The sequence below is a fragment of the Ipomoea triloba genome, chromosome 11 (assembly GCF_003576645.1).
Source record: "Ipomoea triloba cultivar NCNSP0323 chromosome 11, ASM357664v1".
In the NCBI taxonomy this organism is placed as follows: domain Eukaryota; kingdom Viridiplantae; phylum Streptophyta; class Magnoliopsida; order Solanales; family Convolvulaceae; genus Ipomoea; species Ipomoea triloba.
In genome coordinates, this window is record NC_044926.1 from 13,003,686 (window position 1) to 13,026,877 (window position 23,192).

The following is a 23,192-nucleotide window of genomic DNA, read 5'->3' on the forward strand; positions in this document are numbered from 1 at the left end:
AAAACCTTATTTACCGCCTCCCGGTGTGCTGGAGCGTTGTTGTCTAGGTTTCCTAGGATAAAACGTACTACGATCCTCGTTTGAGCACACAAACTCGGATCCGGTGAACTAGGAACATGGGTTCAACGCAGGTGGCTAGAAGGAAATGTGAGCAGAGTTTTGAGGGAGAAAATAGTGTATGCCGTGTGTTCTTGGTGTGTGTCAAACCTGCTACTTACAACGAATATAAATAATGGAGGAAATGGATCATAGCATTTAATCATGGCATTGATAATCCATTTGTAACCTCCTTCCACTAGCAGAAATTTAAATCTGCCATTAAGCAACACTTACACCCACTACCAAGTCCCATAATTCATGAAATAACTCTAAAAATAATGATTGGAATTAATCAAATTAATTCCGTAATGCCAAGAGTCATTTCTGAATGGACACAGTAGGTGAAAGGTCGCGTTTGAGAGGTTACTGAAGTCGTCGTGCGAGACATGGTCCAGTCTGTGAACCATCGAGACATCACTCGAGACATGCCCGTGCCGCGAGACGTCGAGAAGTGCAAGCTTCGAGACATCGCACTGGTCCGCGAGACGTTCGGACGCGCGCGTCGCACTTGTGTGGTCTGAGATGAAAAACTTGTTCGGAATTTTCGCATAACTTATGCCCGCAAGGCCAGCCTATCCGCAGGTGCTGGCGCACACGAGTTCAAGCCTTTTCGAACTCATTTTGGGATTTGATTTGCACCCCCCCCCCTCTACGCGCGAAAGAGGACCTCTATGCCATACAAGTCAATTAGCCTTAAAAAGGCTCTTGTATTTATAGTGGATGAAATCCCTTTCCCAAACCAATGTGGGACAAAGGCTTTCCTTAAGCTTTTCCCACACAAATTCCATCTCAATGGGTCTACTTTGAGAACCAATTTCTCATTCACCCATTATCTATTTTGAGCGTATAATATATCGATCTCTTCGTCTCACTACGAAGAATCCGAATCCACTTTGACCCGACCCAAATAGGATGTGGACCCTACATATATTTATACCACAAAATGGCCACTTAAATGCCATTTTATTGCTAATTTTCCAACAGTTAATAGCTAGGATAACTATCACCCCATCAGACCCAAGACGGTACGTCTTTCAAGTTCAACATAAGACAATTGTCAGTTCTGTTATCATATGCAATGACCATCAACAAAAGTTAAGGTCAAACATTATCAAATGTTGGGTTGCTATTAAAGAAATCAATATTTGTTCATGGACAATTGTATGTGGCGGCATCAATGGTAAGTAACCCCAACGGTTTAAAAATATTAATTTGTGATGAATCGGAAAGAGTTTGTCCTTCTACTACTAATAAAGTTTATAAAGAGACTTTTAATAATTTGTAATTTCTTTTTCAATAATAATAATTAATCAAACATTATGTTTCTTAGTCATTGTACATGTTTTTGTAAACTATATTACATGATTCTATTTTTTTTTTGAACGTCATGAACAATACTTAATATTTATTTATATTAAAATATAGATCAATTATATATGGTTGTGCACCACACGAGACAATATATATCTATTTTAGTAAACATCAACACTTTTATAAGAGTTATTACGGGATAATTTCTAAATCTCCGAGTGCATTGTCTTTGCTCTTATGGTCAACCCTTAATTGCTAATTAATGACAATGTTTATAGAAAATTGAAATCGAAACGAAATGTATTTCATGTATCAAGAGAAATTACATTGTTAATGTCAAAATTTCAATCATTAAGACTCTTGTCAATTGCATAATATCTTAAGATTCGATATGTAAACAACTAAGTGACTAACATAAAAATTGTATCGAATGAAACTAATAAAAATAAACTAAATTATTTTCTAAAAAGAAATAAAAATAAACCAAAAAAAAAAAAGAAGAAGAAAGCAAACAAAAGTATCGCAAATCGCACAATAGCTACGCCATTATGGCCTCATTTGAGACAATGCTATAACGAGAGTATGAGATTGGAGTGATTCAATGTTCTAATTATTTTTTTTTATTGTTTAAAAAGTAACTGTAAACGTAATTCATTGTTTTAATCAAGCATTTAAGAAATTTTAATAAAAATAATAAAGATTCAATAAACGGTTTTAATAGATAGGAAATTTTGTTAAAAATAGTTCTTCATGACATAAAATAATAAGGGTTGTATACTTGTATCAAAGGCAATATTCTTAAAATCAATTCAATTCCTCTGCAAAATTTAGGAGCATTATATTGAAGCAATTTCTTAAGATATAATGAAGGAAAAATTGTACCCTCACAAATATGTCAATTTTTAATATCACTTATGAATTGTTAGTGGTGTAAATGTTACTTTTTAGTTTTTAAAATGTGGCATATATTGTCTCTCTCCTAATAAGAAGAAGGAGAAACATTATTATTGGTGAAATGAGAGCAAATGAAAAAAGAAAAATGGAGTAAAAAAAATGTGCCTTCGAACAAGGAAAACGGCGGGTAACCACATTTACACCACTAATAATTCTGGGGAGGGGCAATATATATTAAGCTTTAAAAATTGAAGGGTAACATTTACACCACTAATAATTTATGAGTGACATTGATAATTAGTATATTTTTAAGAGTCATAAATTACAATTTTCCCTACTTGTATTCAAGCAGTTAAATTGATCATTCAGCAAACATAAAACACATTAGGACACTTTAGAATTTTGGAGAATTATTAGAAGTTTTTCGAATTTTTTTTAGAAGTATGAGAGTAAAAATTAAGGACCTATTGTATTTGTCTGATTCATCTTTTCACACTTATCTCATATTCTTTTTTCATAAGAAAATACTCTGTAATAGGAAAACCAAAATACATTTTTATCAACATCTATTTTTTATTTTCAAATGACAAACTATGAAAAAATCACAATCTCATTTCAAATAACTTCATAGTTTGTCATTTTTTTATTGGCTAAAGTGCCATCTTGCACCATGAACCCTTCTTGATTATTCATGCCGCACCATGATCTTCAATAAGAGATATTTCGAGTCATAAACCAATTTTTTTTTCGCCTAGTCTTTTTGTAGGTTTTTGGGTAACCCTGATGACATGGCGTGGGTAACCTGCTGATTTGGACTTATTTGTTAGTGACATGGCTTAAATTAAATGAGATGGAAGACATGCAAGCTTAATTAAATAAAATAAAATAGCCAAAGACCTTGTGGTCAAGCGGCACCCGGTGTACACTCTCATGTGAACGGGAGTGAGTTCGAGCTTCAGTGGAGGCATCTGTTGACTCTTTCTGCTTCAGTAGGTTGAGAAAGTATCTATCAACATGCACGCCAAGGATGGCGAAGAGGGGTTTCAGTTGGATGTGTCCTCATTTTCTTCGTCTAAAGAGCGCCGCTCAAGTCGGGTATATATGTATTTGTAAATGTGGTGGTTCTACTTACACAGTGAGTGAATGGAACCACCACATACTATTGTAAAGTCTGGTTTGAGTTACCTCCTTTTTGGGAGGAAAAATAGGTTGTTTTTGTCAATGCTGAGTGAATGGAAGAACTTCTTTCACACTAGAAGGAAGGTTTATGGTGGTTGGTTTAGCAAGAGAATGCTCATGAGTTACCTCTTTTCTGGGAGGAAAAATAGGTTGTTTTTGTCAATGCATTGACAAATTACTCTACTGTTAAGCCGTCGGATCCTATTCGTGGTGGTATTTTTGCAGATGACATGGGTTTGGGCAAAACTCTCACACCCTTCTTTCATTGATTTCTTTTGATAAATATGCTATTGTTATTCATGCTGAGAATACAAAAGTTGAACGTGATGATATAGATTAATTGAACTCATGAAAGGGAGCTTATGGATGATATGGATGGTATACTATATGAGTAACATCTCTGATCTGCTTCCACAAGTTTATGGCACTAATTTGTGTGTGCAAAACAAAACTAACATGCTGTGAGTTCTAATTGAGATTTTTTAAAAGTTTTGCGCTGTGAGTTCTTCTTCATGGATTACATTGATAGGTTTTCCGGCTACGTACTCCATGGATTATGGGAGACTTAGCTTTTGCGTTGTTTTATTATGGCCTCCAGTTACGTTCACTGCCAGCCTAGAGTTTCATTTTGTTTGTTTTTCCATGTTCATATGGGTCACTGGCAATAAGTCCTCACCGGAGAGGTTCATGTATTTTTGTTCTGACTGTTTGGCTAGTAAGAAGCCGGATCTTGGGTGCGAGATTTGAAGATGATTAGCCCCTAAACATCATCGTTCAGATGCAGCGATATGAAAAAGTCAACTTCTGGATGGAGTAAGCTTATTTGACCGAGCAAAGACACTAAAAAAAATAAAAAAATTCTACATCAGCAAGTTACCCGCACCATGTCATCAGGATTACCGGAAAACCTACAAAAAAGGCTCGGCAAAAAAATTTTTTTTTGGTTTATGACTCGAAATATCCCTTATTGAAGATCATAGTGCGACATGAATAATCAAGAATGGTTCATGGTGCGTGATGACATTTTAACCTTTTTTATTTAAAGAAAATGACAAACTATGAAGTTACTTAAAATGAGATTGTGTTTTTTTTTTTTCATTCCAACTTGCATATCATGTTAGTGATAAGTAATAATAATATTGAGTTGTGTAGTCATGTGTCTACGTTGGATCGAATTTGTTAAATCTAAATTTTATTATGAACATTTGAAATTTTGAGCGCTACTTTTTGAGGTTTAATTCAGGTGACATTACTTTTGAGTGTTATTCTTTTACTTTTTATTCATAAAAATTTTAAAATTAAAATATATAGTAAAAAAATTTACTTCATAAAATATATTTGCATCATGTAAATTATCAAAAGTGTTTACATCAATAGTATGAATATATGAGTAAAAGTTGAGAATAAAATTATTAATTACATGTTGTAATGTTTTCTCTACTATATAGTATATACTATTTCTATCTCATACTTGTCATATTTATTATTGATTGATCAAATTAAAATTTTCTGTAGAAATGGATCCCTTATGCACACATGAAGACTAAGATTTGACAATAGTTATTGCGTGGGTTGTGGTCGTCCACAAAGCTATGTGAACTACGATTCAAAAACAACGTCATTTTTGTTTAATTTTACTTTTTCGCGCGTCTAGCTGCAAGATACATTTTTATAACTCATAATGTGTATTATACTACTCTATATGTTTCATTATTCTAACACGTAATGTACATTATTTTAATACATAATGTACATTATTCTAACACGTAATGTACATTATTCTTACATATAATGTACATCATTTTTACTCATAAAATTTACGATGATATTTTAGACTGTGATCCACACAGCTGTGTGAATCACGATCCACGTAATAATTTATCAAAATTTGACTAGTGCGTCGATTGCGTGAATCGTGATTTAACGACTATCCTATGATCCTGTGAGCTTAGATTAGTAATAAGCTTACACAGTTACACCGGTGGGGTTGACTATATGTGAAACCTGGTGTACAGAGAATTGAAAAGAAAAATACATTAATCTGACGACAAATGGACGCTCCAAAAATGCAGCGTTCCTAAATTGATGGCAGTAAGATCTCCGCTACTGGCGAGGTTGGGCCAAGAACCCAACGCCTAAAGCGATTCTTCACACTTCTTCCAGTCCAGATCTACTCACCCAAGTCACTTCTTCCATTTCATATGCAAGTATACTTGTACATAAGCATCTATACATAGCATATACGCTTATACCCGTATGCGTCTGTATTATGATTATTTATTGGTAATTAATCAAATCAGAATGCTTAGTCTGGGTTTGCGTTGATTTGCTTTTCGTTTTGGTGGTGTGGGATTCCTTTTTTTGTTTTTCTTTTTTCTTTTTTATAGTTTTAGTTAGTAGGGAATATGGAAAGAGGGGTCAGAGTGAATGGAGGAGATTACTTTAATCAGTTGGATCGCTCTACAGTATCGATGCCGCCGTCCGGCGGCGCTGGCGGCGTTGCTGACGGTGATGGGAGCGTCGGTGGCGGCGGCGGGGTGAATTATATCGAACACCCAGTCTCCAAATTGGATACCCTTGCTGGTGTTGCTATTCGGTACGGCGTTGAGGTAATTAAAAGGATATTTTTAACTCCTTCCCTGCTAAGTTATGATCGTCTGCTTTTTTTTTGTATTGTCAAGATTTAAGAATTTTTTTTATATATAAATGGAGGGGTGATACCCTACAAAAATCAGCTATTGTGAAATACAAACATTCCTCCACACTCGGAGACCAAAACTATCATCCTCCAATATTCCTAACATTTCATCCGGAGGGTGAGTGAGGACATTCAGTCCTTTGGGCAAATTCCTGGCCAATTTGGCTAAAAGTAGTCAGCTGCCTGATTTTGTTCCCGCGCAACGCATACAATCTGCCAGAACTCGAGGCTGCGCAACTCTTTTCTGCAGGCCTCTAATATATATTATGGGCTGCAATTGAAGGAGGCCTTGTGGAGTTTAGGTAGCTCGTGGTCTAGTTGGAGTCAGTTTCAAAAATAGCTTTCTTAAATCCAAGTTGAATCGCCAATTGAATCCCTTTAAGCAGTGACCATCCTTCTGCTTCCAAAGGTGAGCAATATCCCACACTGAAGGTAAACCCTTGCTTCCAGGAGCCATCTTCAACTCTAATCAGACCACCACAACTGGCTCTGGAAGTGAATCTGTCAACAGCTCCATCTACATTTATTTTCACATAGCCATTCTGGGGTTTGGTCCAGCTTAATAGCTGCCACCTATTCCCATTATCATGCACGCCAGGAGCCTTTACCTTTGCGAATGCATTGCCAACTTCGTCAGCCTTGGCTCTAATCCAGAGGATCTTCGATTGAAATGGTTTAACCACGTTATTAAAAATGGTTTTCTGATATTTATTGTACATTATTGTAAAAATATGGACAATAGAAAACTGGGCTGCGGGCTAATTTTTTAAAGCTGAGAAGCTGACTCTTCTTTTTTATTTGTATTTGATTTTGTGCTTGGATTGCTAGTGGTTTTTATGGCTTTTTAGGAAATGTGAGTTAGAACTAAGGAGATTTTTGGAGGTGCTGAGTGTAAGATGTCCTGAAATAATATTCTGATTTTGTGTTTGGTGATTCGTAGATTAGGGCAGAAAGATTTAGGCTATGAGCCTTTGTTGCCTAGGCCGCATTGTGATGATCAATAACTTAAGCCAGATAATGGGTCCTTTATTTGGTTTAAACTAAAGCCTTTGCTTAGCTCATTTTTCAATTTTCATTAGTTCTGATTCAAACACTCTGGGAAAGTGTAATTGAAGATAGTTTTTTAAAATCCTTACTATGTGGTCTAAAAAAATCTAGATGGCATACAGGATTTTATGGACTTCTATAGTTCTATGGCACTGAGATCTGATAGTATCAATATGCTCCAAAATTCAGTTGTCTTTTAAAAATATCTTCTTTTTTTTTGTTGTTGTTGTTGTTGTTGTTGAAATACTTGATTCTTTACAAGGTAGTATATATTCTATACTTTCTCAATCTTTTTTGGCCCAAATAATAAGAATCAATGCCCCCACCACCTTAGTTCGATCATGTGACCACCCATTCGGAATGGTATCAGAGGTACCATTACACATTTACACTACATGGTAGTTGGCCTTTTAAAAATATCATAATAGTACCTATTGGTCACTCTCTCCATTCTCTCCCCTGTTTTTTTTTTGTTTTTTTGTTTTTTTTGGGTTTTGTTTTGTTTTTATTTTTGTTTTTGGTTTGTTTTGTTCTGTTTTTTTTTTTTTTTTTTTTTTGGAGAAGAAAGGAAGTCTATACTGAAGAGTGAATGGAGACAAAAGACTGATATTGACTAGAAAAAGCATAGTTATTGGGCATTGTGAACAAGCAGTTAGCAAACAACAAAAGATAAAGTAACTAAGTAAGTCCAAACCAATTGCTTAATGGCTTAACCAAACGATATTCAGTTAAGAAACATCATTGTCATAGGTGTCGAGAGGGGTTTTATAGGCACCATTGAACATCATGTGTCAACTCAAGTCCAAACAAATTGGTTATCCAAAGGAAACTCAGTATAAGAAAATAATTGCCATGGGAGTAGGAGGGGCTATTTAGGTGTCTATTAAACATCAAATGGCAAAGGTGTGTAATGTGTATCTTACTTTGTTGTAATGAAAACGAAATAGCGTGAATAGTTATTGTACTTAAATTTTGAAAATAGTGTGCATATTGACACAAGATATGCCCAAAATGTTGTTTATAAAAAAATGTATATTTATATTAAAATGTTGAGAATGCAGCATCATGTCTGCATTCTTACAATGGGGATAGGTTGTTTAGTTGTTTCATTGAATGCTACATGTCAACATGCACATCTGACCTGTTAGATGTTATGAGAACGAAGTTAGGAATACTTGCAGTACTTAGATTTTGAAATTTGTGTGCATTGACACAAGACATACCCCAATTTTTTTTAAATTATTATTATTATTATTATTATTTTAAAACACTTATAATAACATTCAGAAGGCTACATTATGTCTGCAATCTTAGATTCTTAAAATGCATGATCATGCTATCACCTCTACACAAGCGTGTTTTGTCCCTAAACTGTTTAAGTGTAGAGCACCCTTTTCTACAAATTTCCTTTCTGTGTTTACATCAACAGCTAGGAAGCCTCTGTACCTGCAATCTTGGTTCAATAAATGCCTATACTGTTTGTGGGTAGTAGTGGTTTGTAGAGAGATTTAGATGATGCTACATTTTGCAATGTTATGTTGCATTATGAGAACTTACCTGTCAGTTTGGACTTTGGAGCAACTTCTTTTTAATTACCATTTTAATGGACATATTTAGATAATATGCTTAGCATAGTTACCAAAAGAAAAAAACCCAGAGATGGAGAGAGAGAGAGAGAGATGAGACAAGCATAAAGCATCAAAGGAAAATAACCAATGAGATTAGAGAGACTGAGAGAAAGTATAAATTGGAGTGAAAAAAAAATGAACAACAATGTGAAGGTGGGCTGGGTGGCAGAAGATTGATGAAGAAGAAAGCTTACTTGGTGTTGTCTGGGCCTTTGGGTAGAGAAGAAAGCTAGAATTATACCAGATTTGCTTATTTTAGCCCTAATTTTCAGTGTTGACTTCGTATCTTCTAGAAAGGCATGCCTTTCTCCCGCTTGCTTTGGTTTGCTTTTGTACATATATGCACTTTGCCAAAACAAAGCAAAAAATTTTCATTAATGATTCATCACTTGACTTTTGACAAATGAGCACTTAAACAACTAATTTTCTTTGTTTTCTCTTCCCTTCCGAAGAACAAAACTTTCAGTTGGCAATTCTAGATATAAATGTTTGTGATTTGGAGCTACTGACATTTAGCTTTTTTGTTCTTTATGTGGAAAAATCACTTTATATTGCATATCATTTTGTGGTTTGGCATTGACTATTGTGGTGTGACAGGTGGCTGATATTAAGAGGATGAATGGTCTGGTTACTGATCTCCAAATGTTTGCTCTAAAGACACTTCAAATTCCTTTACCAGGGAGGCATCCGCCATCTCCAATTCTGTCAAATGGTGTAGATAAACAAGGGTATTTCTCACTTGTTTTACTTGAGTGCCCTTTTTATTTAGTTTTGATTCATTTCTTAATTTGATTGCATTGGGCTTTCTACTAAATTAGGGGGCATCTCTCAACCTGTCATCAGATTTTCCTGTACAAGGTTCTACTTGTAGAACTTCATATTTTTGCCTTATTTTCCCAATTTTGGTGCAATGGTAATTTCTTGGGATGCTATAAATCTCAAGTTGTTATAGCTCTTATTATAACATTAAGAAGCCCGTTTACTTCAGTTTTCTGTTCTCTGTTTTTTGTTTTCTAATTTCTCAATTTTTGTTTAGAAAACTTGTTTACTAATACTCTTTTCCAAATTTATTTTTTTGGATTAACGTTATAAAATTAACACAAGTTCAATTTCAAGTGATTTTAAGATCTTATATTTAAAATATTTTTGGTTATAATTTTTACTTTTAAGTCTAATGTATGTAAGATTTTTACATTTGATATCCGAACCAAATTTATATCTGGATATAACATAACTAAAAATATATCCGAATAACTATTAAGTTAACTTGAAATTTAGTTTAGATAATATTAATATTTTTTTGAGCTAATATTTAAAATATTTTTGTATATATCAATTTGAGTGAAAACGTATATATAATTTTTACTTTGAAGTCTAATATATGTGAAATTTCAATATACGATATCCAGACCAAACTTATATTAGGATATAACATAACTAAAAATATCCAAACCAATAATCTATTGAGTTCAATCAAAATCTAAAACTTGGTTTAGAGTTCAAGTTTTAAATTTTAATTGTGATTATGTGAATAATGTTTTAACTTTAAGCATAAGCAAATATAGTTATGTTTATATAATTAAATGCAAGTAGAAAAGATAGAAGATGGTGATAAGTAAAAGAAGATGATAATGAATGTAATCATAGTAATGGATAAATATGTAAGTAGATAATGGTGAGAATGTGATTGTTGTATATATAGCCAATTAGATGATAGAGATTTTGTTTTCCATTTAGAAAACAGGAAAAAAAAAAATTTCTCTAGTGCTCTAGAAAATTGGAAATTGTTTCCCGTTTTCAAAATGGAAGTTGTGCTAGTAATTAGTAAACATCTGTTTTCTATTCTCCAATTTTTCAGTTTTCTAGAAAACTGGAGAAATCCTCCCATTAGTAAACGGAATAAGTTTGATATTCATATTTCAGGTGGTGGTTTAATACCTTCTTGATCTTTCCTGTTGCCCCCTCCCTCTGTGTTAAATATGTTGGTTATATCTTGCTGTTGTATGTGCCCAAACACCATTTGTTTGTGCCTTGTCCATCAGATCTATGATGAACTGATTAAAATCGTTCCTGGAGAAGGCTTCATGATTCATGATAGCCTAGCCTGTGCCTTTTATATTTACAAAACATCACAAGTTTTTTTTTTTTTTTTTTTTTTTTTTTTTTTTAAATAATTAATTTAGAAATTTTTTTTTTGCATGTATAAGTTTCAAATTTAAGGTGGTGACTTGAATTTTATTCCTAGGTTTATCATCTACTATTGGCATTGCAGTGTCATCTTTCTGATCATTCTGTTTTCAATTTTCAGTTCCCTTTATATGGTCCATGTTTTTGTTTAATCCTATTTCAATGATTGTTTTTGGGGATAGTTGGGACTTTGGGTTGAGGGAGTAGACCAATACTGGCTGAACATGATGGTTGTTATTGTTAAGATGTGTACAACCGTAGGTAGTGGTTTTGGTTGGAGATTTTCCTGTGCTTTTGTATTTGTTTGAGAAGATAGAGATGCATGTGGGTTTTGCTCTAAAGCAACAATTAGGGATGGTGACACACTGATATAATGCTTTTAGGATTGTAGCTTTAGCTTATGCTGGCAATTTAGGAACACATCATCTTAGATATAGAACTTATCTGATATTGCTTACTGAAACTGGGGATATAACTATTAGCTCTATTTTTGGGGTGACGAGGGAAACTCGCAGCCACTTCCCAAAAGCGTGCACTAGGCAAACCCCACCTAGGTTGCCCATAGCTGACTAGCTCAAACCAAAAAGGTTTGGATTCGAACTCGTGACCTTGTGGTTACAAGTTTGTATCTTTAGCCATCTTGGCTGGGGTTACTGACTATAACTATTAGCTCTTGATTCTATTCTTGGAGGTTGAGAAATGGTCATGAAAGGCAAAGATTTATGTTTTAATGTTTACTTTAAGATGCACAAGTGGGCAAGTGGCTAACAGTGACAATTCTTTTTGCAGACCTAGCAGTTTGGAGCAGACCCAACCTAACCGTAGATACTCTGATCTATTTGATTCGTTGCAGTCGTTAAAACTGAAACCTTCTCCACAACGAAAAGTTTCTCCAGCAATGAGCAGTTTACAAGATTATTATGGTATTAAACCAGCAGATCAGAAAAGTGCATCTGAAGGTTTTGAAATGGCTGTCTACCGAAAGGCTGGATTACATGATCCAGAGGATGGCCCATTTACCATGCCAGCACCTCTATCTAGCCAACCACCAAGTCTCCATGGAAAGTCTAAAAGTGTAGCAAATGGTTTTATGACACAGAATGGTGATTTGGTGGATCATGCATCAACCCAAGATGCTAAAGATAATGGCTCAGATAGTTGGGTAGAGAAACTGGTCAGAAGGCGTCAAAAATCTGATGCTGATTTCTTGAGCACACCAGAAAGGCTGCTGAAGGAAGATAACAGTAGTGGCGGTGGGTTTTCGACCATAGCAGGAAAAGGTTTGGCTTTGCGGCCTAAATCAGCTAGTCGAACTGTCTCAGCTGCTGATGGTGAAGCAAGTTTGATAAATCCTATCCCTATCGGTTTGGGCGATTCACTTATTGCTGAGAATCTGGTAGGAGTTAGAAAGTCATCAAGCACACCAAGCTTGCAGGATTCAGATAGCAGCACACTGGCATCCCTGTGGCCAACACTCACTACTGCATCCATTACAAAACCAATCTTTGATGGCTTACCGAAACCAATAACTGGCCGAAGAAACAAGGCTGCACTTGATTAGTGCAATTCTATTGGCATATCCCACTGCCTACTCCATATTTTCTTCATTATTTTAGATGGGCATCCATCATCTGTTATGCGGTACGGGAAAAACAGGGACTATATACATAAGAAAAGTGATTATCAAATACAATGTTATACGTTTGGCTGAGGATGTTCATATCTCCAGCTGCTGCCTGCTGGTGCTTTCAATGAACTTATCACTCAGGCTCGGTTGAATTTTGCCGTAGTTTGGTTTGTGTCCCGGAAGCACCCCAGAATCTGTATATTAGAGATACTTAGGAGCTAGATCTGTTTATTCAAAAACAGAATATAGTGTCTATATATGTATCATATATTCTTTCCGGAATTGGTATTTATTGTTCTATTCTGACATCATTTTAGTATGTATTGGTGATATTATATTGAATTACTACCTTAATATCAATAAGGTTTTTGAAATTGTGCCATGGTTGAATGAAAAAAGTTTTTCAAGAAAATCAATTTTTTAAAATTTGAAGAAAATGATATTTTCTCTTGTTACGTTTATGGAATTTATTTTTGAAAGGAAATTGAATTCCTCACAGTTGAGGAAAAAGTTTTCTTACCAAGGTATTTTGTTTTCTATGATGTGAGAGTCAATTAGTTTCTTGGCTTATAAGTCAAGCAAAGCAAGAAAGTATTTTCATAAGCCAAGCAAAGTATATCATGGATTTGATTAAGAAGTTTGGAGTAAATGGCAAAACTTCGATAAAGATATTCCTATGGGGATGGATTTGGAAAATGAAGACAAAAATGTTGATCAAGCCAAGTATAGCGGAATTATTGGATCTCTACTTTATCTTACAACCGGTAGACCGGATATTTCATATTCTGAAGGGGTATGCTCAAGGTTCCAACCTAGCCTTGAAAGTCATTTTACAGCAACCTAAAAAGATTCTAAGGTACTTGAAAGGTGGACTTTGGTATCCAAAAAGGTGGATCTTTTGAGTTAGTAGGATATTCAGATGCAGACTTTTGCGGGTGTAAGATTCATAGGAAAAGTACATCACGTATTTGTCAATTCCTAGGCGTGAGGTTAGTTTCATGATTAGCAAAATGCAAAACTCAATACCAACTAGCAGTGCACAGGTTGAGTATGTAGCAGTGAGAAGTTGTGCACAAGTACTTTAGATAAAATAACAACTCAAGGATTATGGAGTAGCAGCCAAAGAGATTAGCATCAAGTGCATGTGATAATACTAGTACAATTGTAATCACTCACAAATCTAGTGTTACACTCAAGGACTAAGCATATTGACATCAAGTATCATTTATTCGTGATCATGTGGAGAAGAAAGACATCATCTTGAAGTATGCCAATACAAAATTTTAGTTAATTGATATTCTAACCAAACCTCTATGTGAAAGCAGATTTGCCATGCTTAGGCATGAACTTGGAATGATTGAGTTGAAGGAGTATTCCGAAGAGTAAATAAATCAACAAAAGAAGAGTAAGAAATATTCTGAATAGTCAAGCTATCCGAGAAGTGGATTATAATCGAAAAGTGAGAAATTTTCCAAACAGTAAAGAGTTATCTGAAATATTGACAAGTTGACCAAATGGTAAGGAAAACTCGAGAAGTTAAAAAGATTGATCAAATGTTTAGGAGGGTCGAAAAGTAAAAGAAATGGCTGAATGGTAAAAGAACTACCGAAAAGTAGTTTCTAGAAAGCTATCTAGAAAGCAACTAAGGTTCTGAAAAGTTGTTCAATCGAAAAGTTGAGTAAGACGAAAAGGCACAACATAAGTGAATGTGTAAAGTCAGGGGGAAAGTTACAACTGATCAAATCATGGAATCATCCAAAAGGTTAAAATTTTGAAAGGTACGCAATTATAGCTTTTTGAATTAAGCGGGAACAGTTTTGCATGCCATAGTTATCTGACACGATGATTTGATATACATTTAATGCACATACTCTTTCTTATTTAATTCATTGCACGTTTTCATATTCTCTTTTCCAATCTAGAAAAGTTTTCTGTGCCTCAACTACTATTCTACTAATGTGCCCCCATAAAGACCTTTGACTTCATTAATTTCTAAGGGCATTTAAGACAAATTTTGACCTAGTTCAAAACGTGACCAACTTTTCAAAAAATTGGACCCATATTTAAAAAAAAAAAAAATCAAGTTTTTCCAAATTTCTTAAACACTTTCAAAAAGAAATTTCAAACACTCAAACTCTCTACAATCTTTTTGGACTCAAAACCTTCTAAAACCTTCATACCTTCACAAATAATTGTCGAAGGAAACTCATCTTCATCCCCATTTGTTGCTAACGACTAACCAGGGCATATGCAGTACATGACGGACTAGGAATTAGCGAGGAAAATTATTAGGGCATTTCAAAAATGTGGATTGATGAAGTACTTGACGTTCAACTACAAATCAGTACATAAACTCAACTCTACTAAGTTTTATGCTAATGCTAGGGGTGTGCAAGACCCGTTGTCAATACATGATTAATTGATGTGGAAGCCCTAATAGCCCCTAAATGATGAACTTTTGAAGTTCTAAAATAAATTAAAATTTTTTTTTATGGAATTATGGACCCTTAAATCAGTTAAATGTGTATCTGTGTTTGATTGTATGAGTCTAACTATCTAACTGCACTATACTGACTTGATTTTTTATTCTTATTTTTCCCTACTGATTTCTAATACCCATATGTAAAGATGGAGAGTATTAGTTTAACTGGGCAACTTCCTATAGTATCTAGTGAGGAACCTACTGGTGGAAGTAGAAGTTGTGGAAAGAAATCAATCTCAGCAGCAGCATGTGCCTCTTCTTCAATCTGTTCCTTCAAAAAAAAAAAGAGAGAAAGGAAGTTGAATCCAGATCCAAAGTATGAGATCATTTTGAGAAGATCAAAGACAGTGATGGCATGGTTATGAAAACAAAGAGTATTTATTGTGCAGAATTATTTTCTTGTGAGTCAAAAAAGAATGACACATCTTCCTTAAGGCACCATATGCTTAACTACCTAAAGAATTCTCACTCCAAAGATGTTAGACAATCTCTTCTTTCAATTCAGCCCGTGGTTAGTCCTAGTCCAAATAGTGAGGTTAATTAGGCATGTGCATAACCCGACCGACCCGAGATATGAAACCATCAAGTGTGTGGATATCCGAACCCAATATTTTGAAATCCGAGCTGAAATAACTATGAGTTGATTAATTCGGGTGGGGGATATAAAATATACTCGACCCACCCGAATATCTGAAAAAGAAGGTTTATTAGTTTATGTATGTATATGTATATACGACGTCGTAGGTATATGTGTGTGTGTGCGCGTGTGCGTATATATATATATGTGTGTGTGTGTGTGTGTGTGTGTGTGCGCATAATTATATATAGAATTTATTACCGAAATGGTCCCTCGACTATTGCGAAATTATCAATTTGGTCCTCGACAATTTTTCGTACCCAATTAAGTCCCTTGACTTTGAAAATTTTAACCAATTTGATCCTCCGTTTATTTTGCCATTAAACATCCATTAAATCGGGACTAAATTGGTAATTTTGCTATAGTCAAGGGACCAAATTGGTAATTTTGCTATAGCCAAGGGACCAAATTGGTAATTAATTTTTCACTGAAATGGTCCCTTAACTATATAGCAAAATTACCAATTTGGTCCCGATTTTAACGGATGTTTAACGACAAAATAAACGGATGACCAAATTGGTTAAAATTTTCTAAGTCGAGGGACTTAATTGGGCACGAAAATTTATCGAGGACCAAATTGATAATTTTACAATAGTCGAGGGACCATTTCGGTAATAAACTCTTATATATATGTACATAATTAACTAGCAGCCAACAAAACCTTGATTATTTCCTTAATTTCTCATTTGCGCATCCGCAGCACTCCATTATTTGCACCTCTCACTGTTAGTTCATCTTCTTCTACTCTACCCTCATGCATCATCTCCTTCTATTCCCTCAAAGCCTTTGCCACATGATACTTCCACTCCTCTTCCAAACACTACACCTGCAAGTCTACAATTGGAGCTACCCCAAGCCCAACTATTCCTTCACACACTACATCTAGGGGTTCTGATATAATTTTTTTGGGTGCAATTTTGGGGGTTTTGTTGTTACTCTTAGTGTAATTGGATATGATATTCTGGTATAAAAGAAGGCAAAGGAAAAGGCAAGCTGCCTCACAATTTCATTCCTCCCAAAATCCAGGGTGTGTTTATCGCCTAAGCCTAATTGTAAATTTGTAAGTTTTAAGTTTTAATTTGTAAATTTTATGTAAGTTTTAATTTTTAACTTTTAAATTTTAAGTTAAAGGTTGTAATTTGTAATTTTTTTTACCTTTTATTTGCTGCTGTTGAGGTTCTTCTATTTCTTTCCTTGTTTGCCCTGAGAATCAGACACTATTCTATATTGATAGGAAATTCGGATAAATTCTAAATCCGATTTCAATAAACCGAATCCAAAAATATATATATCCGTAGGTTTTGTAACTAAAATTGGACGAGTTGGATTAGAATAACACAAACCGAAATTCGATCGGGTAGGCCATTCTTATATCTGAACTGTCCGAACCCGCCCGATGCACAAGCCTAAGGTTAATGAGGTGGTCTTAAGTACTTGGGTGTTCAATCAAGATGCAATTAGGAGGGCTCTAGTAGAAATGATACTCATTGATGAGCTTCCTTTCAGATTTGTAGAGGGACAAGGGTCTAGGAACTTTATTGTTCTTGCATGTCCTAGATTTAAGATCCCATCTAAATGGACTATAAGTAGGGACATTTATCAGATTTTTCTGATGAGAGGATAAATATGAAGAAACTATTTAGGACTTGCTGACAAAGAGTTAGTATCACAACTGATACTTGGACAATTGGACTTCTATCCAAAGAATAAATTATATGTGCATCATTGCACATTTTATTGATGACCAGTGGAAGCTACACAAAAAGATTATTTCCTTGGTCCCTGTCACCTCACATATGGGGGAATACATTGCTAAAGTCCTAGAAACCTGCCTGCTTGAGTGGGGGGGGGGGTAAAATATGCATTCACTATGACTATTTACAATGCATTTAGTAATGACAATGCTATGAGTTTCTTCAAAAAGAAGTTATCTGGGGGGTTTCTTTTGTGAAATGCACTTATGTGCACATGAGATGCATTGCACATATCTTAAATTTGATTGTCCAAGATAAGTTAAAGGATGTAGACAATTTTGTGAGGAACGTGTGGGGTGCAGTTAGATATGTGAGAAATTTTGCTGCTAGGCTAAAAAATTCAGGAACCTTGCTAATTTAATAGGGGTAGAAGCCAAGTCTAGTTTGACTATTGATGTACCAAGTAGATGGAATTTAACCTATTTGATGCTTAAGAATGCACTCACATATCAAAAGGTATTTGAGGCCTATGAAGAAAATGATAGTTCATTCTCCTCTACTTTAGGTGAATCTGTCCCAAATTTTATGGATTGGTATTCTGTTGAGTATATGGTCAACTTGCTTAAATGTTTTATGAAATGACTCTGAGGATATTTGGTTCTTTGTATGTGACTACCAATAATTTCTTCTCTAAAATTTTGGACTTGTCTTGCATGTTGTCTGAAATGGTGGAAGCTAAATCTGCCTTTGTTAAGTTGATGCGTTCAAATATGAAATTGAAGTTTGAGAAATATTCGGGTGATCCTGATAAAATAAATTTCATCATCTTTTATGCAAATATATTGGATCCAATGGATAAAGTTGCAACATGCCATACCAGTTCACACAACTGTATGGTGATGTAAAGGAAAATCTTGTTATAACAATGTTTTGACTGGTTTGAAAATTTTGTATAATGACTATGTGCCCAGTTCTTATGTTTTTACTACTGCTGTGCAAGAGGCTTCTGTCACTGCTACATACCACTCTGAATTTGTCACCACTGGTAGACCACAATCTAAATTGAAATCTCAATTAAAAAAACAAGGAGCAGAGAGTGGTCAATTGGGAGGCAAAAAATTGAGTTAGAAATATACCTTAGTGAGGAACTTGTGGAGGATGAAAGCCTTGATTTTGACATTTTAAATTGGTGGAAGGTCAATAATAATATGTTTCCTATCCTCTCCCAGTTGGCTAGGGATGTTCTTGTTGTTCTCATTTCCACTATAGCCTCTGAATTTGCTTTTAGCACTAGTGGAAGAGTGTTAGATGCATGCATTTAGGAGTTCTTTAACTCCTAGGATAGTGGAAACACTTATTTGTGCATAAGATTGGATGAGGTTGCCAAATCAACCCATTACAGTGGAAGAAAATCTGGATGAGGTTGAGAGATTAGAAAAAGGTAACTACTAACTAGTTAACTTTATTTTAATTAGAGAATTTTTTAATTTGAGAATTTTTTTAATCTATTTGTATTTTTCTGTTTGCAGAATTCATGAGTGGCAGTGGAGTTGGGAGTAGTGGAGTTGGTTTTTCACTTGCCCTAATTGTTGTAACTAGCCTACTTCTCTTAAGACTTAATTTATTCATTTATTCTTTGTTTTTTTTTTTTTGTTCAATTGACTTGAATTGAAATTAGAAGGTGTTGGACAGTTGCCAATTGGCAAAATGACAAGTGGCTGGGCAATTATTATTTGTTGTTGCCATTCTGCACTTTGCTAGTTGGAACTATGAGTAGGGATGGCAATTCTACCCGCACCCAACGGGTTACCCGCATCCCCGTCCCAATGGGTAATAAAATACCCGCATAATTTGGGTAATGGGTGCGGGTATGGGGGCGGGTGTGGGGGGAGGTATCCCTGCCCCACCCCCGCATATATATATATATATATATATATATATATATATATATATATATATATATATATATATATATATATATATATTATATGGTCTGGGATCAGGTGAGGACCTAGCCTTAGGCGAGGATATGAGGAATAATCTAACCCATCCGTTCGTTTTATCTAAAGGCTAAGATTACACTAGTAAGCACTACCGTTAATTGATAACTAATGCCATAGGGTCAATACCGTAAACTACACTAAATCCTAAACTCTATCTTTTAATAACTAAATTTATAAACACCCAGACGTGTTCCATGGTGATCATAGACGACCACCTGCAGAAACTACACTGTATTCGATCCTCCAATCTTGGTGCCGTGCAAGAATCAGGAGAGACAATGCAAACAGGTATGTTTTCCTTCAATGATTAAGCGTGTGATCCCGCATATATATATATATATATATATATATATATATATATATATATATATATATATATATATATATATATATATATATATATACATATATATATATATATATGTAGGTCTGGGATCAGGTGAGGACCTAGCCTTAGGCGAGGATATGAGGAATAATCTAACCCATCCGTTCGTTTTTATCTAAAGGCTAAGATTACACTAGTAAGCACTACCGTTAATTGATAACTAATGCCATAGGGTCAATACCGTAAACTACACTAAATCCTAAACTCTATCTTTTAATAACTAAATTTATAAACACCCAGACGTGTTCCATGGTGATCCATAGACGACCACCTGCAGAAACTACACTGTATTCGATCCTCCAATCTTGGTGCCGTGCAAGATCAGGAGAGACAATGCAAACAGGTATGTTTCCTTCAATGATTAAGCGTGATCCTAATGAGTACATTACCATGCCGGATTATTCAATCACAACTCCAATAGAATTACGACTACGAAAGGGTTGTGAAAAGATAAAATCCATGAACGGAATAATTCATACGTAGAGGGTGTTCATGTGAATGCCTAGACCAGAGGCGCTTTAATCAGAAACACGAATAACATGTGGGGTTTTGAATAACACCGGACATGATAGCGTAATGCCATTAAGGTTGCTGTGCAACGATAGAGGTCATCAAATGCAACATAGTATTAGGTAACGTGCGCCTCTCCATGAGACCTGACCCACTGACCATCACCCACAGGGTTGATACACATACAACTATGAAAAATATATTAATTTGATATAACCCTAACAAAAACTGCAGGTGAAAACGAATTCAACGACTACAGTGCCTATGGGAGTCGATTACACCATGTTCAACACCTTATTGCACCATTGCGTTGCGGACCTACGCACTCCGGTTTGAGTGCCTACACAAAAACCGTAAAACTGGATGGATCAAAGCCAATGCGTGTTTGCCGCAAATGTAATCTATTAGGACAGCATGACAGTCGTAATTGTCCAAATGTCCAATGAGAACAAAAAACAGAATGCTTGCTTTGAAAATGTTAATGGATACTTCTAATTCTTCCCAAAACAACAGAATGCCAACCTGTGGAATGATTTTGGCAACAGATATTTTATTATTAAACTTATAACAGTCTGTAATTTCCACTGATTAGTAATTGATGTGCATCATTTGTGAACATAATCAACCAAGACGAGATCACCCCCGATTGTACACCACAGATCTAGATTTAATGCATCACTAAATATTATGGTGTGCAATAGCACAGAGCGGACTTCGACTATATCAGTTAATTTTTTTATGAAGGATTATCAGTTGATGAATCCGACGCGTTTGATTCGATCAAAAGGCTACCACCCTTTCTTAAAAAGACACATAATGTAATTTAAATACAAAACAAGGGCTTCAGTGCAAATTTGGGACAAACCCATACTGCATGGGACTAACCTCCTTGTTTAGATAGGACTCATATGGAAATACACCAGAGTCTTCCCCTTTTAAACAGAAATCATATAGAAACACACCAGACTCTCCATAGCAATTCACGGACTCCAGACCGCAAGGATACCCTGAAGTACATTCCGCGATTCAGCGCTGTGCACCGACTGCCCACACAATGCAACCAGGTCTGTATTCCCCCTAGCGATTAAGTATGGTGTGTCCAAAACCCCTATGATGTTGGTTTACTGGAATGTAAATCCATCAAACTACTCCTACCAAGGGTTCGGTAGATACGGTGTTCCGCACATGGAAAACCACCCACAATCAGCCGTAATGCCTTACCCATATTAATGATGAACCATAATATGTAGACCATAGATCCTTTTGTTATTAATATAGCACAACGGTGGAGTTGGTGAAGTGCACTGTTAGAATTCTTAAAAACCAACCACGGAGTAGTCTGAATATGATAATAACTGCTCCCATATTTCTCAACCACGTGAATAACCAGAGAGAGATTAACTCCATAGATCAAGTGATGATTTGCAGTTGACCGTGCAAAACAGTGCTTCCTAATTAGCACCAATATAGAAGATAATAGGCAACATAATACTGACAGCTGTGCAATCACACCTGAGACATCAGAATACTGGTTGCATGTTATTGTTGACCAAAAGTATATGAAAACATACAACCCCGCTTGGACCGCCATGACTGCAACAACGCACTTATAAATATGAAAAATACTAACCTGGAATCTTTGTTGCAGTAACGTGGGGTGGTTAGAACTTAAAGTTAAATTGATACTAAAAAACTATTGCGTTATTGATTTTTCAAAAATGCAGGTCAAGACGAATTGAACAGCAACAACACCAGCGGGTGCCGATTGGAGATTTCACCAGGCTCCACAAAGTATTGGACCCTGGAATGTGAAAGAACACTCACACCCTTCCTAGGAAAAATTTTTGGCACAATACAAGAGGGAATTGATTTCTACAAGTACTACGCAGGGGTGGCAGGTTTTGATGTGAGACAAAGCACAGTAAGGAAAAATAGGGAAGGTGATATTACACTACAATATTTGGTATGCAGCCGCAAAGGGTATAAGAATGTTGAGAAACAAGCAACATTCATCGTGAATGATGGAAAACATAGCCCACCACGTGAAAAGAAACGCAGGATAACAAATAGGGTTGGGTGCAAGGCAAGAATGGTGATGAAAAGGAATTTGAAGGGAGAGTTTATAGTCTCCATTCTTGATGAGCGACACAACCACTATTTATGTTCAGAGACGTCAAAACAATTCTTGAAGTCCAATCGCAAGTTAGATATAGGACACCAAACATTCATAGCTAATTGCGTGAAGGCCAATATTGGACCCATCAAGTCCTATAGACTATACAAAGAGATGGTAGGGAATTACTCAGCTGTGGGAGCAACAATTGTTGATTTCCACAATTTCAAGCGAGACTTACAAGCATACCTAAAGGGGCACGATGCACAACTACTCATAGACAAATTCTTCAAGAAGAGAGAGGTATGCCCAGCATTCTATTCTGATTATGATATTGATGAACAGCAACACTTAAACTGTGTATTCTGGGCGGACCCAACGGCACGACGTAATTACGCTTACTTTGGGGACGTAGTCTCCTTCGATGCTACATACAGTACGAACAGGTGTGTGCATTTATACTACTCCTACTGTGCAATAAAGGATTTAATAACGTGCAACATGCTACATTTAATTGTGCACCTGTTCAACCCTGACCACTAACCTATACTCAACGGTTCCGGCGCAGGTACAAGTTAGTGTTCGTCCAATTCACTGGAGTGGATAACCACAAGCGATGCATTACATTTGCAGCCGGGCTGATAGCAAAGGAAAACAAAGAATCATACGAGTGACTATTAGATAATTTTAACAAGGCA

General features: G+C 35.6%; 1 protein-coding gene across 1 annotated transcript; it reads left to right on the forward strand.

Annotated features, from left to right (window-relative positions):
- The first annotated feature begins 5,509 nt into the window (after window positions 1-5,509).
- LOC115997325 lies at window positions 5,510-13,044 on the forward strand. Its single transcript, XM_031236868.1, has 3 exons — window positions 5,510-6,092; window positions 9,454-9,584; window positions 11,833-13,044. The coding sequence occupies exons 1-3, from the start codon at window positions 5,889-5,891 to the stop codon at window positions 12,602-12,604; spliced, it is 1,107 nt and encodes a 368-aa protein (XP_031092728.1). The 5' UTR covers window positions 5,510-5,888; the 3' UTR covers window positions 12,605-13,044.
- The last annotated feature ends 10,148 nt before the right edge of the window (window positions 13,045-23,192 follow it).

What these genes read in the sequence shown, in the direction of transcription:
- LOC115997325 (XM_031236868.1), top strand. Translation starts at nt 5,889, where the DNA reads ATGGAAAGAGGGGTCAGAGTGAATGGAGGAGATTACTTTAATCAGTTG. An exon ending in CTATTCGGTACGGCGTTGAG is followed by an intron (nt 6,093 to 9,453) that starts GTAATTAAAAGG and finishes GTGGTGTGACAG; the next exon opens with GTGGCTGATATTAAGAGGAT. An exon ending in AATGGTGTAGATAAACAAGG is followed by an intron (nt 9,585 to 11,832) that starts GTATTTCTCACT and finishes TTCTTTTTGCAG; the next exon opens with ACCTAGCAGTTTGGAGCAGA.